The 20,288-nt window shown below is 39.2% G+C and overlaps 1 protein-coding gene across 2 annotated transcripts in view; it reads right to left on the minus strand.

The window, feature by feature from the left end:
• orc5 (origin recognition complex, subunit 5) overlaps positions 1-20,288 on the minus strand; it is a 110,132-nt gene that overhangs the window by 64,217 nt on the left and 25,627 nt on the right. For both annotated transcript variants that reach the window (XM_068005375.1, XM_068005376.1), the window contains 5 exons: positions 18,317-18,447; positions 13,608-13,656; positions 10,179-10,269; positions 7,684-7,736; positions 5,508-5,620 (listed from right to left, as the gene is read on the minus strand). In XM_068005375.1, coding sequence (XP_067861476.1) covers positions 5,508-5,620; positions 7,684-7,736; positions 10,179-10,269; positions 13,608-13,656; positions 18,317-18,447 — 437 coding nt within the window. The remainder of the gene's footprint in view (positions 1-5,507; positions 5,621-7,683; positions 7,737-10,178; positions 10,270-13,607; positions 13,657-18,316; positions 18,448-20,288) is intronic.

Below are 20,288 nucleotides of genomic sequence, written 5' to 3' on the forward strand. Positions count from 1 at the left end.
GAACAGCCATTTATTTTTAAACCTGGAGCTTCAATGTTCCATTAGCAATATCTAAATAGTTCTGCAACCCATAGAAATGTATAATCTTTACAATTCCATGAACTACTGTACTCTTTTAGAATCATGGTAAACAAAATGGGTGCAACTCAATTCCTACTCACAGCTTTTCAACGGCATTAGCACCTCTGCGAAAAAAGGGCCTTTCCAGGATACTGCAGCTTGGGAATTCACATTTTTGCATAGAGATGCCAATGTGATTTATTTTGTTTAAAGGAACACGTCAGAAAATACTTTGGTGTCCTCAAAAAAAAAAGACCCCAGCAGTTAGTTCTGATGTTTTGTTTTGTTTCACGGTCCTGTAAAAATTGAACTTTTCTAACTCCCAGAACATCGAAATATGCAATAAACAAGTCCATTTATGGCGCTGCTAAAATATGATGCACTGTAACATACAAGTGGTAGGACATGACAGTAAAGCAGGTACCTTCCACTTGACACCAAAAATGCAGTTGCAACAAAATTTGAACATTCCACAGTCTAGTCACACCAAGTTTATTTGCTGTTAATTGATATTTTTAACTTTCATAGTTACATGACAGCAACATTATCTAATAGAGCAAATGTTTTTCAAATACACTGTAAAGAGCTGAATTTGGATATGCTGAAACTTTCTGCAGCCACATACATGCTCAAAGGGTAGGAACCAACTGTACCATTTGCTAATAGTTCTACGCTATTGCACTTTTATTTCAGCACCTGCCATTTTAAAATAGCCACAATGACTGGCAAATGGAGACTAATTTTATTGAAATGTGGGATAGAGAGGGGAACATGGAGAATCTAAGACTTTATTTTAGAATTTAAAAGTCAGTTTCAGACCACCATATTCAGACCCCAGAGCAGTTCCTTTAAATATTCCTTTAACAAAAGTTGCAAATGGAACTTTAAGCTCACTTGCTTTCAAGTCACAAAAAAGTCCTGTGTAAATAGTCTGCTAATCAGTTTTAAAAATATACATACTAATGCATAACTCATTATGGTATTAATGCCACTGGGTGATTTTATGGTAAACACCCATAAGGGTTAGCCATTTAACGTCTGAAAATCCCCAAATTAAGATATACAGTTCCTAATGCTGTAAACCAGTAGTGAACCACATTCTAACAAAATAACCAGGAATTTAAATTAATACAAGTTTCTCTGTGTTTCATATCAAATCAGACTGAAGTAAACAACTTCAGTAACTTTTCTAGTAGAGCAGATTACATAAAACAAATTTCTTAAAGGAACAGTATCTTAGGTGATTTTCCCATGTAGGATAGAAAGAAGAAATAATTTGCATTTCACAACCTCAAGATGTCCCAAAGTGCTTTACAGCCAATGAAGTACTTTTGAAGTGTAGACACTGCTGTAATGTAGCCAATGTGCACACAGCAAGATCCCACAACGAGACCAGATAATCTTTTTTTTAGTGTGGGATAAATAATGGCCAGGACACCAGAGAGAACTCCTCTGCTCTTCTTCAAATAGTGCCATACGATCTTTTACATCCACTGGAGGGCTCTGACGGGGCCTCAGATTAACATCTCATCCGAAAGAATGCACCTCCATCAGTTTTACACTGAAGTGTCAGCTTAGATTATGTGGTCGAGTGTCTGGAGTGGGACTTGAACCCACAACCATGACTCAGAAGCGAGAGTGCTACCACTGAGCCATGGCTGACACTAACAGATTTTTAAAAGTAGAAGTGCAGGTGGACAAAGCCATAGTAAGGGACAATAGGATTCTGGATTTTAAAGTTAGGATTATTGAATACAATAGGTAATAGATGAAGAATCCATAGGGGATATTGGATAGGATACAGTTCGAATACTGTCTGCAGTTTTGGGCACCTCATTATAGAAAGGATATTGGAACCAAGGAAAGGTGAAAAGTAGATTCATTGAGATGATACCAGGGATGGAAGGATATAGTCATGATGAAAGCCTTAGAAAACTAGGGCCGTATTACTGCAGCAGAGAAGGTATCAGAGAGATATAAAAGAAGTGTTCAAAATTAATGAGAAGATTTGAGTGGGTAAACAGAAAAAGATTATTTTCACTGGTTGGTGAATTGGTAACAAGCAGGTATAATCTTGGAATTTGTACTCAAAGCATAAAGAGGGAAGTTTCATTTCTTTTTCATACGCGAAGTCAATTGCAACATTTAGGAGGCAATTAGATAAATACCTGAAGAAAACTACATAGTGTATATGGGGAAAGAGCAGAGAAATGGGATTAAATTAGGTAGTTCTGATGTGGAGCTAGCACAAGCACATGTTATAACTGGATAGCCTGGTGGTGATGGATAGAATACTGGAACCTGGTCTTCACTTGCTTCCAAGCCTTTATTCAGAGATCCCATTACACACCCTCCTATAAAGGATACAAGAGAGCCCCCCAATTGATACCCACCACCTGAATACAATTAACACTAATTGATATAAATCACATGGATACAATTAACAGCACAGGCACAGTGGCATCCTTCTCCATTGAATTTTCTATGATTCTATAATTCAGCAGCTGTGTAATGCAGTAAATAACCATGCAACTGACAGCTCCTTAAATAAAAATATTACTAGATTAGTCAGTAAGTAGATTAGTTAGTGTCTTTAATGAAATACGTGCAGGAATACCTTTGTTGCAAGTATTACCTTTAACCATATAACTTTTGTTTTTACAGATGACCTACATTAGAGTTTGGTGCCTAGCAGCCAATAAAGGCAACACATCCATCTGCCTGGCATCTACATATATATCATTACCATATCTCTGAAAATCAAGTCAAGGTAACTTGTCAAAAATAAATGTTGTTTCGCCTACAAATTTGCAAATGTTGATGTAAATACTGCAATCATAGTAAGATAGCATCCCTGAACCACAGGATATTTCAATATTTGTTTATAGTGTTCTCAATATAATATGTCAACTTCCCAGAACTGAAAACATTACCATAATCTTCAACGGGTTGCAACAAACACCACTGTGTAACTCTCAGTGCACGAGCACTGTAATGAACCACTTCAAATTAAATGTTTTGGTCATCTTTAGTTTAACTGTAACCTGTAACTTGGTTTGTAAGGGACAAAGTAATATTTCAGTTGGCCATCCAACCCTCTGTGATTGAAACTGGAAACTGAAGGCTGAAATCAATCATCCGATAGATCTGGCATGCTAAAAGCAATAGTCCACCGGCCAACAGAAGATTTCAGTTTCACTGCACAGATTTGTTTAAATCTTTTTGTTGAGATACAGCTTTAAGAGAATTATAGTGCTCACTGTACGAAAAGTGAGGTGTTAAATTAAACAAAAGATTACGCATTTTTGACGCTTTGCCTGAGGAAGATCTGGACAGAAATCTGCACCGTATATCACAAAAGGGAGTTGTATCATGATCCAATTTCCACAATATTCATTTTTTTCTACAAAAATAAATCTTGACAAACAGTTGTAAAGATTATGGGTTTAACCTCAGCACTATGCAGCCCTCAAACGAAGACTGCTCAGAACCAAGTAATTTTTACAAAGCCATACTGATTAAAGACTTTTTAAAAATATATAGTAGGCATCCTCTGAACAGTTGATAGTAATTTCTAACAAACAGGACATGCATTTTTTTTTCCAAATTATGCAGTGATTTCGTCGGCTTATAGAAAGGATAACTATTCTTGCCGTAGTGGCAGGGGTGAATGGGCAAGAAATATTTAATCTCAATTTGACATGTATTTCAGAATGAGCAATTTGCAAACCTGCTCAAGTTTCTTAAAGCACTGTCATAGAGTCATAGAAGTTTACAACATGGAAACAGGCCCTTCGGCCCAACATGTCCATGTCGCCCAGTTTATACCACTAAGCTAGTCCCAGTTGCCTGCATTTGGCCCATATCCCTCTATACCCATCTTACCAATGTTACTGTCCAAATGCTTTTTAAAAGACAAAATTGTACCCGCCTCTACTACTGCCTCTGGCAGCTCGTTCCAGACACTCACCACCCTTTGAGTGAAAAAATTGCCCCTCTGGACCCTTTTGTATCTCTCCCCTCTCACCTTAAATCTATGCCCCCTCGTTATAGACTCCCCTACCTTTGGGAAAAGATTTTGACTATCTACCTTATCTATGCCCCTCATTATTTTATAGACTTCTATAAGATCACCCCTAAACCTCCTACTCTCCAGGGAAAAAAGTCTCAGTCTATCCAACCTCTCCCTATAAGTCAAACCATCAAGTCCCGGTAGCATCCTAGTAAATCTTTTCTGCACTCTTTCTAGTTTAATAATATCCTTTCTATAATAGGGTGACCAGAACTGTACACAGTATTCCAAGTGTGGCCTTACTAATGTCTTGTACAACTTCAACAAGACATCCCAACTCCTGCATTCAATGTTCTGACCAATGAAACCAAGCATGCCGAATGCCTTCTTCACCACCCTATCCACCTGTGACTCCACTTTCAAGGAGCTATGAACCCGTACTCCTAGATCTCTTTGTTCTATAACTCTCCCCAACGCCCTACCATTAACGGAGTAGGTCCTGGCCCGATTCGATCTACCAAAATGCATCACCTCACATTTATCTAAATTAAACTCCATCTGCCATTCATCGGCCCACTGGCCCAATTTATCAAGATCCCGTTGCAATCCTAGATAACCTTCTTCACTGTCCACAATGCCACCAATCTTGGTGTCATCTGCAAACTTACTAACCATGCCTCCTAAATTCTCATCCAAATCATTAATATAAATAACAAATAACAGCGGACCCAGCACCGATCCCTGAGGCACACCGCTGGTCACGGGCCTCCAGTTTGAAAAACAACCCTCTACAACCACCCTCTGTCTTTTGCCGTCAATCCAATTTTGTATCCAATTGGCTACCTCACCTTGGATCCCGTGAGATTTAACCTTATGTAACAACCTACCATGCGGTACCTTGTCAAAGGCTTTGCTAAAGTCCATGTAGACCACGTCTACTGCACAGCCCTCATCTATCTTCTTGGTTACCCCTTCAAAAAACTCAATCAAATTTGTGAGACATGACTTTCCTCTCACAAAACCATGCTGACTGTTCCTAATTAGTCCCTGCCTCTCCAAATGCCCGTAGATCCTGTCTCTCAGAATACCCTCTAACAACTTACCCACTACAGATGTCAGGCTCACCGGTCTGTAGTTCCCAGGCTTTTCCCTGCCGCCCTTCTTAAACAAAGGCACAACATTTGCTACCCTCCAATCTTCAGGCACCTCACCTGTAGCTGTCGATGATTCAAATATCTCTGCTAGGGGACCCGCAATTTCCTCCCTAACCTCCTTTCTGATTCATTGCAATCATCCCATTGCCCCCTTAAATCCAGTTAATTACACCATCATAACCTGTACATTTCACCATCCACAGCATGAAACATAACATTCCATTCTACGTAGTTTCATAAAAACAATTAAGGGCCAAGAGTGAGAAAATAACTTGAATTACCTTCAAGAAAAACCTTTTGTCTGTTCTAGCTGGATTGTAGGAGGAAAGGTAAGCAGCAATCAGCAGGAATTTGGAGTAATACGGAAGTTCAACATGTGCATGAGCAGAAAGTCCTGAGCATGAAAAAAAATTGGGAAGACTTAAAAGTCTGCAAAGTTCTAGAAATATGGATTTTGAGCCAGAAGCATTCTGTGGATGGATAGGCTAGCGCTGATGTTCCATGTTTTCAGTAATGAATATTTATTTGAAGTGAAGTACTTGACACATCAAACATGAATTTCTTTTGCAGATTTTTAAATAAAGGTTAGAAATTTCTCTCTCTGTTTTGGATACCCCATTCCAGGTAATGCTCCCTGTCAAGACAGCAGATAACTTAAATACAATGCTTGACAAAGCTGTAGGAACTTGAAAGATATTGTCTGCATCTGCTTCCCAGTTCCTCCTACTGTGTAACCAAATCTGGAAATCTTGTGCAAAACGGCTTCCATTGATAGAACAATAAGTCAATTCACCAATTCATTGTGTTAACCTAAAGGTAACTTTCAACATGGTAAAGAAGTGATGGTAACGAGTGAGCACAAATTTAAAATGATAATAAAGAATTAAAAGGGAGACTAGAATTTTACTTCTAACACAAGCGGTTAGAATGTGAATTCTCTGTCACAAAGCATTCTTGAAACAGGATCCATATGTGTTTTTAAAAAGGGAATTAGATAGTTGTTAAAAAAAATATTAACGGGTACAGGGAACAAGCAGAAGAGTGGGATTAGATTACATGGTTCACTAGCACATACATTTTGAACCACCAATCAATCTGTTACTATGCAGTTAAATTCTATAATCAGCATGGCGTTCATCTCAGTATGTCATCACGCAAAGTAGTTTAAGATACATAAAATATATCTAAAATACAAATATAAAAATATCAAATCTGGCTCAAACTCAAATTCATCAGCCCCTCAAACTGATGTTGTAAGATTGGTTCAAAGATATGCGAGTTACCAGACATAGTGGTTTCAATAAACTGCTGTTCCTTTGAAGGACGGGCAACTATTAAAGGCAGGATTTTCATTTCTTTGTTAATGCACTATCAAACTAAAACAACAATTAATCAATCTAAGCCATCCATGCACAAGTTTACAATGCCCTAATTAATTTGACAGGCTCCTTCATTACATTACAACTACAATGAAGTTGATTATATATTCCCATTACCTTGTGCCTAGAGGTGTTACTTCTCTGTAGCTACATTTAACGGAATTGTCATACCACTTTGAACCTAAAATGTCGATCTTTCATCCAAACAGCTGCTTTCTTTATCTTAAAATAAGAGTGGGTCTCATGTGGCATTGCTACTAGTAAATCTGAGGATACACAATTTTACAATGACAGGAGCACAACATCCTCCTTTCCTACTCTCTAATTCTTCGTGTTGCTTTTTGTTTGTCTTCCAATCTTTCACTCTCCCTGTATAGCCATCAAACATTTTTCATTGCAGCCTCTGTAGTTCTCACATGTTTTTTTACCAGTATGCTTGATCTTCATCTCTATAAGGCCTAGGCTATACAGGATGATGGGAGGCAGCATATACTGAGTTCAAAGTGCAAAAAGGCTATCAGAGATGCTGCAACATGTACAACTGAGAGAAGATAGGCCAAGGTCAAGCTAAGAGGGTGGGAAAGGAGTGGGGAGTCTGCGGCTAGAATGAAACAAGGAGTTAAAGTTCAAGTTGGGGGAGAGGGAGATGATATAGCCTTGGTGTGAGTGAGGGGTAGGATGGGCCTTGGAGTAACCAAGGGGGCTGGGGTGTGGGACCATTAGAGTCTGAACACTTGATGGGACTATGGTTTTGGGTATTTGGCGGCAGCTAATATTCAGGGCAGCCAAGGAAGCAGGTAGGCCAAAAAACACTAGGGATAGGCCAGCTAGGAAGCACTCGGGCTAGATGAGCAAGTACACAGGCTAGCATGTGCTCGAGGTGGGCGAGTAAGTCAGCGCACTGAAAATGACCTCTGGGAGGAAAGAATCCTCCACAGCCCAGTTCATTATGACCCAAGTCATTCTTGATCCCCTCAAGTAGTTCCTGCCCAAGCCCTTCTGCACTTGTTTTTTTTCCCTCAACTCACACTCATCTGCTAAAATTCGTCATCCAATCAGCAGCAACAGGCTGGTTTACCTTTCAGATGTTCGCCTTCTTTATCTTCTTGCTGCAGCCTCTCCCACTGAGAACTGAAACATATAGGAAAATGTAAGTAACAAAAGAATATTTTTTTGTGCACAGAATTATGGGAATCAAACAAGCCAATAGTGTTATTCTCCATTCTCTTACAGAGCATTATTTTAGAACAAAAGCTCTAATTAAATTCTCAAAACAAAGAAACTTACTAATTCTCCAACATTTTCAGTCATGGGAACATACCCCTTTAATAAACCATTTTAGGCACATAGGGTGAAGAAAGACCTTTTAGACAGTTTTGCAAATCTTTTCAAAACTCCAAGCCCACAAAATTCAAACAGAACAAATCATCAAATAAGAAATAAGTACAAATAGGGGCGAGTTGCCTGGGTTTTACTAATCGAGCTTGGAGGCCAGTACTCTACCCTACATTTAGTACTGAATAGTTAACCCCAAATACTTCATTCCACTGTGTCTTCATTTACAGATGCCAATAATACATCTAATAGAATACTTGTTGAACTTACTGCTCTGGGAAGCATAAATAAGCAGTGTGATCTCCGCAAATGAGCCTGGCTTATAATGCTCTTTATTTTCCAACTTCTTACTGGCAGCAAAGTCACAGAGCAGATTATTTTTCTTTTAGTAAAGCAATACGTAAAATATAAACATGTTTTTCTCACAAAAAAGAATAAAATTGTTCAGGACAATGGGGTGCCAAAAGTTCTGGCAATCATTTTCAACATAGCTTTACTGCAGGGATGTCCAAACCATAACCTTTAGGTCACATATGGCTCAAAAACGCTGGAATTCCAGGCCACAAAGTCAAGGCAACTCAGTCCTCTTTACACTTATTCCTCATTTGTTTATACTGTTTGCATTTTGTGGACTTCAGAGCCAAGATCGGTTTTGTTTGCAACTTGAGGCCTATGCAAATAACAGGAACATGGATTTAAACTTCATATCCCTCCATATTAAGGGATATGGGCCAAAGGCAGGTATATGGAGTTAGATCACAGATCAGCCATTATCTTATCAAATGGCGGAGCAGGCATGAGGGGCTGAATGGCCTACTCCTGTTCCTATGTTCCTATGGATGGCCCTGAGGCTCCATGGAACATACCTATGCAACCCATGAAAACAAGTTTGCATACCACTGCTTTAAAGAGACAGGCCAAATTACCAGCCAAACATCGCCACCATGTTCCAGATTACCCACTGGTAATGCCATGGAAGATCCCGACTATGTACTAAAATTTTGTGTCAGCTTTGCTCGGTTAGTAACAGTTCCACTTCTGGTTCAGAAGATGTCAAGTTCAAGACATGTACCAAGACTCTTAATCTAAGGTGACACCACTGCAGTACTGAGGGAGTGTTGCATCCTTCAGGTGAGACATTAAACCAAGGCTCCCTCTGCCAGTTCCAATGGTCTAGACAGACATTAAATATCCCACAGCATTATATGCAGGGAGGTCTCCCGGTGTCCTAGCTAACATACATTCCTTCTTCAAAAAATACAATGAATAACAGATTAACTGGCTATTTGTCTCATTGCTGTAATGGCATCATGATGTGTGCACGGTGCTGCTTTGTTTGCCTACTTAAAAAGTCACAGCACTTCAAAGTAATTCATTTTAATGTGAAGGGCTTTGAAACGTTATTGAAGGCTATATGGTGCTATTTAAATGCAAGTCTTTATTTTACATCTCAAGCACAACATCTTTGTTCATAACCTTAGCTGTGCTTGAAATAAAAAAATTATTGGCCTTATTGTAAAAGCCTACATTTGACATAGTCTGGCAGATTGTGGGAGTAAAAGTAAATAGTGATCTAGCAGTAGTAGTACAGAAACTGAATATGTGTCTTGAAGGTAAAAACACAGAGGCAGATGCATCCCCTGAAGAGAAAGGATGAAAGATTCAAGTATTACAGTGTGCTACTAAGCTGAGGGATTTCATACCTGGGGCAAGATACTCTCTAGGCTATCTCTGTGTAGTGCCTTACAATCCAGAAAGTGTCTACTGGTGTTTCGGTGATGACATTTGTTTTTCCACTAATACTGAAAATCAGTGGCCTTACAGAAGGAAGTTTAATTAAGGTAACTAGAACAGATGTAGGTGATGTATCATTAGCAAAAGTCTGAAAATGGGTGAAATTCAACTCATTGGAATTCGATGCTACCAGGTTAACACAAGCCAAGTGAAATTTTAAGTCAACATTTCACCCACTAGCAAAATGCTCCTAGCAAGATCTCTGAGTCTTAGTAGTTCGTCCTCATTTTTGTCATCCTGGTCATCTGTCTCACTTGGACTGAGCTAGCACGTAAAGCCAATAGTAAATATTTGCTGCCTGTGAAAAAGAATTAATTAGAGCCATGCTACTTACATATTCAGGAGCCACAAAATTTGTTTCTGGCATGTTCATCTTCACTTCTCCAATTTTAGTTAGACAAAATACTATTGAGTGGCTACACTTTTTATTCATAAGATGATTACCTTGAGATTTCTCGCAGATAAACTGTTTGCATTGCTTTTTTTAGATGTGGTTCGATGTTTCTCCACAGCCGATGAGTATCCTCTTCTTTCACTTGAAGAAAAACATTAACTTTTTCAAACATTATAGCTGCATTTTCTTTATGTCCTCTACACCTTGCTAACTTAGCTCTCCAATGTCTGTAATATTCTACCCAATCGGGAGGGAAGGAAGGACAGTCACAGGTGCCATCTTGCTTAAACTGCTAGGGGACATTCATAAGCACTATGAGAAGGGAAAGCTATGGGGATTTCATTTTTCTTTTCTCTCCTTGCTCCCAAACCCCTTTGAAAAGTTTAACAGTAAACTAGGTTTGAAACTCACATCTTCTACTTTAGTCCAACATTCCATGGTTATAATTACCATGAAATATGCCTATGTAACAGCTTACAGTAGGAACATGAAAAGGGCATTCAAGTTGCTGTATCATTCCATATGGCAACACTGTCTCTCTCACTTATTTTAATTCCCTGTAGGCACATCATCTGCTTCTCCTGGTGGCTGTTTCTTTAATCAGGAGTGGCTCAGCAGGATGCTTGAAATCATAAAGTGATCTAGATTTGGAGGGTGGGCCGAGATTTGGACACCCCTGTTCTTGTCTTATGTTCCGAATCTATTCATTTCCTCCTGTGCAAAGCCCACATGTCTCTGGAAAACTGCACTTTCAATAACTGGTCCTTTAAGCTTCATCACAATGTTAGAATACTATTCCTAGGTATGGTCTTCTTTACTCTAATGAATGTAATGCCATCTCACCATTGAATGGATGAATCCAACTTTGGATATTTCTTAAATATCACTTATATAATGGCCTCATTCTGAAAACCACTTCAGTTTTAATACCAGAGAAGGCAGCAAAGAGAATAACTTGAAACAACAAGGAAGGCAAAGATGCAAACATCAAGTATGAAGGGGAACAGAGAGACAAAACATTTTTAACTGGGAGGCAGAATGATGTTCAAGCAGCAAGGAAAGATCACAAATAAGGTAAGAAATCTAACATTCTTCTTCACCCCTTCAATGCCCACATACAAATGGATTATGCCAAAACTGGGAAACTCTACGTAGCAAAGTATAAGCAGAGTTTCAGACAGAACAATGAAGCACTTTTCAGGTTGAATTGTTAAACTAAAGACTGCCTTGCTGTCACAGTGAGAAACGATCTACGCATACATCGCCAACTTATTTGGTCGAAGGCCACAATCCCCATGTAGTAAATTGCCTAAGGGCTGCACTGACAAATACACTATAAAGCAACTCAAGCAAGATTTTTATTCTATGACTTCTTTTCTCATCCTTTTTTAATCATATCAAAGTTGCTTACAGATGCACTACTTGCAAGAAGTCCTGACCTCAAATTCCAACAAGGAGAGAAAATACCAACCACATTGCAGTGGTGCTTAACTGCAAGGTCACAAATCAGTCAGAGCCCTGTTGAGGAGCAGAGCTGCCAAGTGTGCTCAAGACTTGGTATGTTTAGCATCCTTGAAGTGAAATAGGCAAGGCCTGGTTTCAGAAAGTTCCATGTCTGACTTTGTAATTCAAAGTCCAGGCTTCAGCGAGGGAGAATTTAAAGATAGAATTAAGAAGCGTGTTTACAAAAATTGCAGTTAGCTCATAGTGAGCAGTGACTTGGCAATAATATAGCAAAACTTATTTGGTCTCGATGAAGCAGATTCACTGTAGAGGATACCCTGGCTAACATAATCTCAGTAAATCTTCTCTTCTGACTTAAATTTTTCAGAAGGACAAAATGCACATTAAGAAAAAAGTAAAACTGGGGAAAATTATTTCAGGCAGTGGAACAACACTATGACAGGTGCTAATACCTTTTTATAGTTACCTTTACTTTTAATTTACTTATTTGAACTGACAAGCAATATAGGCATACATACATTCCTTCACCATGATCAGATGATGGTGGGATTAGCTGCAGAAATTTCTCATTACCAACAGATGTGTTATGACAGAAATGAAACAAAGTTACTCAACCAATTCACCAATCACCTGACTGACCAGACAACACATTGCAAATCATGCCTTCTTACAAATTATTGCCTAGATGTACATCTAGTAGCAGAGTGTTAGGATTTAATTTGAGCCAAGTCAAATTCAGAAATGATACCAACTAAGGAAGAGGAGCTACTGAATCTGAGGTAGTGCCAGGGACCATGAGTTAGAAACAAATTTCTAAGCGGGCAGAATAGCGGTAAATTAAATTTAATATGAACAAGTGCAAGTAGTGCACATAGGGTAATCATGACAACCATTTTTCCCCTATGAATGGTGTTGAAATAGATATGAGCAAAGTTGAAATGGATCTAGAGGTATTAGTACATTTGACACTTAAAACGCCCAGTCAGAATGCAGCAGCAATAAACAAAGCAAATATAATGTTGACCTATATTGGAAAAGTAGTAGAGTACAAGTTGGGAAAAGTGATGTTTAAACTGTTACCACATCTCAATTCTGGTCACCAAGATGCAAGGGACACATTCAAGCACTTGAGGGAGTGCAAAGATCCCTAGCATCAATAAACTCAGTTACCAATCTGGAAAAACTTGGGCCTATTCGTCTTTGAAAGTTAGTGACCGAGAAAGGACCCTCATGGGAGGGATATAAGGTAAACTGATTTTAAAAAAGGTAAATCTGGAATATTACTGCAACAGTCAAAGTATAACTTGCAAAAGACAAATTTAAGATGCAAGATGATCAACACTTTAAATTGACTTCCAGGTACAGGAGTGCAGTAAAAACCCAGGAATCATTTAAGAAACAACCAGATGCTGTGATTTGGGTATGGTGGGGGGGGGGGGGGGGGGAGGGGAAAGACAATTTGATCTGCACAGTTCAGCAAGGATGGGATTAATGGTCTTCCTTATCCCCACCTATCTTGTGATTTTGAGTGTAATTTCAAATACAATTTTCCTCAGTTGTCTCTTATCTGAACCTTTATATGGCACACAGTGTAGCTGCAGATTGCTACACCTCAACTTTATTTTGCAGAGCTGCGCCTCTTGTCAGCTAATCATTGAATGGGACCATGTGCAGCCTGCCATGCCCTCCTCGTTTGAGAGGAAGCAGATTGGTGAGTAGTAACCAAAAGGGAATCTTACCATCAGTATTGTTTAAAAATTAAATTATTACAAGAAATTATGATTACATTTTCTTTCAGTTCCTCTACATCATTGTAGTACTTAAACCTCAGCACAACTTTAATAATGTAGCACAGTTTATATTTATATATGCCCGTTAACATTTCCAAATTAATTATCAGGATAATCCTACAAAATGGCAAGGACCAATTTAATAATTACTATTTTTAAAATAGAAGATTTTTCTCAATGCAGTTATTTCAAAACAGAAGTTAAATCCTCTTCTCCAAGGCTTACCTTCTCCTTTTTGTACAGGTTCACAGAACTTTGGAAAATTTAGTGCAGCCTGAAATAGAACGAACAAGTGAGCACTACCGTAAAAACATTATTTCAATTCATTTCATTGGCACTAAACATTAAATCAACCTTCATTCTCTGCTAGTATGCAAAAGAAAAAGAACTATGACATTTTTAGTTTTAAATGAATCAACTTCAGCGGTGTTAACCCAGTCTCTCCAATTCACCGATAAACTATCAATGTCATTTGGAGTGATCGGAGGAGGATTGGTGTGAGAAATGGAAACATCTCACAATGGTGCAGTTGTGGGGGACGCTTTTCTGAGATTAAGAATGAGGCACATTGATGTGGCAGAGTACCGGGAGCTATAATCTACATCAAAACATGCTATATCTCCACTGGGAGTGCTTGATGCTAACAGTGGGGTGCCCAAAATGGATAGCGTTCCATTCCCCAGCATTAATAACCTTGATAAATATAAATATAAAGACATCTTAAACTGAATAAACTAATCACATTGGTAGTTCAGTGGAAAATACCTATGCAGGACACCTAAAGTCAATTCCGAGGCAATACATAAATGATTAAATGGTTCACATTTTAACAGTACTAAACTTTGTTTCGAGGTCACAATTTAGTCCAAGATTTAAATATCTCAAAACAGTCTAAATTTATTTTTTATTCATTCATGGGATATGGGCGTCGCTGACAAGGCCAGCATTTATTGCCCATCCCTAATTGCCCTTGAGAAGGTGGCAGTGAGCCGCCTTCTTGAAATGTAGACACTGGGAAGTTTTAAAGATAGCCACTACATATGACCAATTATGCCCAATTGTGTATTTTGGTCATTTTGTGACTACTGTTCCTCAGACACTGCATGCACCTGTGTTCCACTGAGATGACCTTGCAGTTCTGGTGAAAGGACATCGACCTGAAATGTTAACTCTGTTTCTCTCTCCATAGATGCTGCCTGACCTGCTGAGTGTTTTCCAGCATTTTCTGTTTTTATTTCAGATTTCCAGCATCTGCAGTATTTTGCTTTTGTTTTAGAAGATAATGCAAGGTCAGCTCATCGAAACATTTTTGTGGCATTCCTGGCACTTCAGCAAAATTTACTTGGTATTATTACTGAAAAGATAAAGCCGAAGTGAAAATAAATATGTGACCTTGTGTGAGACATGATACAAAGATCACTGGAATACAAAACATCTAATCTAAACTCTAATGTAACCTCTGGCAGCAAACTGCATTTACCTGCCTTTGTCATCCGGAGGAATTAAACTGTTCTGACACAACTTTGACTTTTGCATTTAGCAGCCTGCCAGGCCTGTGTGCCAATGATGGGGGTGGCAAACACTGAGATATAATCCATTAATATCAAACTCCTCTTCTGCTTTTAATGCCAGAATGCTTAATATTTGCTGACACCTCCTTTCGATTTCTGCCACATTTTATTTCAATGATGAATAACTTTTAAGGTGTTGTAATCTTTGCATATATCTATGCTTTGAAATAGTTATGCCTCCTTATACTTACATACATACATACACATCTTCTGTATGCCGCTGAGTTACATTGAGCCTACAGCACAGGAACAGGCCATTCGGCCCAACTGGTCTATGCCAGCGTCTATGCTTCTCACAAGCCTCCTCCCTCCCTACTTCATCTATCCCCATCAGATACCCTTCTATTCCTTTCTCCATCGTGTGCTTATTTAGCTTGAGGAGATTTACAAGGATGTTGCTAGGGCTGGAGAATTTTAGCTACGAGAAAAGATTGGATAGGCTGGGGTTGTTTTCTTTGGAACAAAGGAGGCTGAGGGGAGATTTAATTAAGGTATATAAAATTATGACAGGACTAGATAGAGTGGATAGGAAGGACCTATTTCCCTTAGCAGAGGGATCAGTGACCAGGGGGCATGGATTTAAAGTAATTGGTAGAAGGATTAGAGGGGAGCTGAGGAGAATCTTTTTCACCCAGAGGGTGGTGGGGGTCTGGAACTCACTGCCTGAAAGGGTGGTAGAGGCAGAAACCCTCAACTCATTTAAAAAGTATTTGGATGTGCACTTGAAGTGCCGTAACCCACAGGGCTACGGACCAAGTGCTGGGAAGTGGGATTAAGCCGGATAGCTCTTTTTCAGCCGGCACGGACACAATGGGCCGAATGACCTCCTTCTGTGCCGTAACCTTCTATGATTCCCCTTAAATGCTTCTATGCTATTTGCCTCAACCACTCCTTGTGGCAAAGCATTCCACATTCTTGCCATTCTTTGGATAAAAGACGTTTCTCCTGAATTCCCTATTGGATTTATTAGTGACTATCATATTGATGACCTCTAGTTTTGCCCCTCAAGTGGCAACATTTTCTCTACGTCTACCCTATCAAACCCTTTCAGTATCTTAAAGACCTCGATCAGGTCAACCCTCAACCTTCTCTTTTCTAGAGAAAAGAGCCCCAGCCTGTTTAGTCTTTCATAAGAACATAAGAAATAAGAGCAGGAGTAGGCCATATGCCCCCTCATACCTGCTCCGCCATTCAATAAGATCATGGCTGATCTTCAACCTCAACTCTATTTTCCCACCCGATCCCCATATCGCTTGATTGCCTTACAGTCCAAAAATCTATTGATCTCAGTCTTGAATATACTCAACTTTCCTGATAAGTATATCCTCTCAGTTCTGGTATCATCCTTGTGAATCTTTTTTGCACCTTCTCCAATGCCTCTATATTCTTTTTATAATATGGAGACCAGAATTGTGCACAATACTCCAAGTGTGGTCTAACCAAGGTTCTATTAAGTTTAACATAACTTCCCTGCTTTTCAATTCTATCTCTCTAGAAATGAACCCAAGTGCTTGGTTTGCCTTTTTTATGCCTTATTAACCTGCGTCGCTTTTAGTGATTTGTGTATCTGCACCTCAAGATCCCTTTGCCCCTCTACCCCATTTAGACTCTTACTGTCCAAGCAATATGTGGCCTCCATAATTAAAATACTAAAAGCTCAAATTTTACAACTGATAAAGTACGTGCCAGCTAATTGGCTACAACTATCAATCTCTACAACAATGATCGCAGTCTGACAATTTTAAACATTGCTCCCAGTGCAGAAACAGTTATGGTGAATACGATTACCCAGCCTATCTATATGAAAACTCTTACGTCCACACACTTCCTATCTACTAAACCTTACTTTCTGTTGTCATGTTTTTGTTATACTTTGTGTCAACTTTTTCTATATAAATTCCTTCGTCCACAATTATAATGGAAACTTGTCACACAGTAATCATACCCTCCTGCCACTGGTGGCAGTGCAACTCCCCATTCCTCAGTCTGCACTGTAGAGGAACTACTATGCTCCAACTCTGCTTGCTAAATTGCCACAGGTTTTCTATTAAACTACAAATAATATCAAATCATATTATATAAAAATAAGGCCAGAATGTATGACTTGAAAACAGGGACGAAATTATGGCTGCATGCCCTAAAACAATTGTCCTCTGCCCTCAAACCCCGCTTCACCTACAGACTACACTTAGTCTTGACTGCCCGTGTGCAACGCCACAATAGATCAACTAGTATATTATTAAAATTTCTTGCTGATGGTGTGCACTTCCTGTCTACAAAACCCTTACTTCCTCTATCACAATTTTTGGTAATACTTTTATGTCTACATTTACAATGTAAATTTATTACATAAACACTTCCTTTGGAATTCCAATGTCAACACTTGCCTGTAACGATTATCTGTCATAACATTGGTGGTTCTGTAGAGCCTCTTCATCCTCTCGTACAACTACTGAATCTCTAACCTCTGACGCCCACATTCACTTTACACTTCTGGTTTAAGAAAGAAAATATTTGTTCCCCGCAGGCCCAAAATTAAGTTTACTTTTCCTTCCCACCGCTCCTTGACCTATTGCCACACATCCATTCCAAGGCATTCAAGTCTCCTGTCCCCAATTCTTTCCTTCAATTATATACCTCTGGCACCCAGCTGCTCTACCCTGGTTTCCCCACTCTTTGGCCTTATGTCATGCTCATTGACTAGCTTTTAAAAAAAAATTCCCAGCCCCACTCTCCCCCCTCAGGGAAGAAGATCCCCTCAGCCTATTTCCAGCCCCTTTCTTCAACTTCAAGTGCCTCTTTCCCTGGTTGTGACTGAACATCTTTTTTTAAAAAGAAAAAGTTGCTGGACCCAATCCCACAATAACCTCAGCACCTCTGGCTTTATCCCGCTCCCAATCTGCTGCTCCGTCCTCGGTCTGAGCGCCCCAGCCTGGACAATCCCCTTACAAGTAGAGAGCACTTGCAACCTTCAAACTGCATTTCCAGCCAGGACCACTCCACCAGTTCAGGCAGTGAGTTGTGGAGTTATGTGCAGCAAAGTGGGAAGAATCCAAGCCTCCAGTGACTGGTCGACCACTCCAGGATTCCATTAATGAGCCAGGTGGCTGGTCAGTCACCAAACGTTCACTGGAGTACCCCAACTTCACAGGCTTCCCAATCTCAGCTCCACTGCAGTGAGAATCGAAAACATACAGAGAGAGTTCTCCCACAGCCACCATCTAGTGGCCTCATCAGGGCAACACTGGCAGATATTTGACTCCCTCAGAGATGCAGTTGATACACAAAAGCTGTACAAAAGGGACGAGGGAAAAAAAAATACATATTCTACACCCCTCAGAACATTTTTTTAAAAAAACTTACCAGATGTCGCAGCTCTTTCAAATCTCGACAGACAGTATAGAAGACTCCAAGTAGAATGTTAATGTAAGAGGCGTAAAAGTCTGCAGAGAACTCAGGAGGATGATCATGTGAAAGAATTTTCTGGAGGTCAGCTGAAGTTAAAAATAAGTTGTTTCAGTAACGGTAATTGTCACTTTACATTACGTTATATTAATTTACTTTATTTATTGTTCTAGAGGATTCCAGATCACTTAGAATCTCCACATAAACAAATGTCAAAATTTAGGAATTAACAGAAATTGTTAGAATAGCAAAGAGAAGAAATTCAATGAGTTATCGTAGTAACTTATTCTATGCAAGAAGATACTGTTAAGAGGCAGAAGGTAGCAACTTGGAAAGCTTGGAAGCTGAGCAGTAAGTTGGAAGAGTTTCTTTTCATTACTGGTACCAGCATAAGAATTCAGACAGAATAATGGGAATAAATTCCATCTTCCTGCTGCAAGGGTCCTAAATGAAATTAACTTACATGGTTTAAAACAAAACAACCTTTCTCTGCTCCCCCCCAAACTCATTAACCTACCTTAATACTTGCTAGGGAGTCTTCTAGCCTCTTCCCAGATTCAAAACCTATTCTTTATAAATCTATCCTTTTTAACTTCCAAGTTAGCACTACAACATATCCTAGGAAAAAACACCTAGATTCCTCAGGATTGATTCCACTGTGTCAGAGAAGTTGCTCTAGGACTTTACATCATCGTCACTGGGCCAAAATCCTGGAACTCCCTACCTAACAGCACTGTGGGAGAACCTTCACCACATGGACTGCAGCGGTTCAAGAAGGCAGCTCACCACCACCTTCACAAGGGCAATTAGGGATGGGGCAATAAATGTTGGCCTTGCCAGCGACGCCCACATCCCATGAACGAATATTACAAAAAACACTCTCATTGATAGAAAAGTCCATCAGGCCAAAATGTGACAATCTCTGGAACATGAACAGATGCAATCATGCCAAATTATCCTTTTTCTTTCCCTGAATAGGGGTAGTGACAACTAATAATACATTAGTCCCCAGTTATGCAGTTAACTTAGCTCTGCCAGGCTTTTAAAAATAAAAGAGAGTAAGGAATTCCTCTGCCAATGCCTTAAGTGCTTATAAGACCCCTTTCAGACAATTGCAACAAAAATTAAATGGCTTTGTCTCGTTTTAACTTTGTAAAGAGTCTTTTAATTCAGTCAGTGGTCATAAGTTTAAAAAAAAATTACAATAAAGGCTTAGCTCCTTTTGAAGAATTAGATAGAAGAGTTTCTACTCTATCTATATGCAGTATATTACTGTTATTTATTATCTCCATATTTTGCTAAATAATTTTCTGTAATAATTTAAAACCTAAACAAAGTCAAATGTTGTGATACTCTACCACTTATCAAAGATGTCAAAGAGGTCATACACAAGCATACGGTAATTCTAGTAGCTAAAAATAATTAACGGAAAGGTTGTTCTGTTCATTATCCTGGGCATGTTACTGAAAGCTTGCCCAGGTATCGAGGCTGATGAAGATGTTATCAAAGAAACAGGGAGAAATCTAAAACAAAGGAGGCCAAAAATACATATATTTAAATACATAAAAGTTACAAAGTGGAAACAGGCCATTCGACCCAACCAATCCGTGTCGGCGTTCACCCTCCACACGAACAAGTAGTTCTAATCACATTTATCCAACTTGTTCCCATTACCCCTAAAAAGGTACAACTGTCAGCCTCTTAGGTTTCTCAGAATTCTGCCTAGCTGTGAGGGTTTCTGTATTTAATTTGTAAATGGAAAAAATTTGGGAAAATTCTGCCACAAGATGTATAATTGCCAATTCCTCATTGCTCTCAAGAACTCTAAAGCCTTCCAGGCTTAGATGAGACTGGCACAACGTGGCCCGAATTTCCCACAATATCCTAATTAAGCTCTAAATAAGAGGAAAATGTAAACCAAAGAGGATAA

This window comes from Heptranchias perlo, chromosome 24, assembly GCF_035084215.1.
Source record: "Heptranchias perlo isolate sHepPer1 chromosome 24, sHepPer1.hap1, whole genome shotgun sequence".
Taxonomy (NCBI): domain Eukaryota; kingdom Metazoa; phylum Chordata; class Chondrichthyes; order Hexanchiformes; family Hexanchidae; genus Heptranchias; species Heptranchias perlo.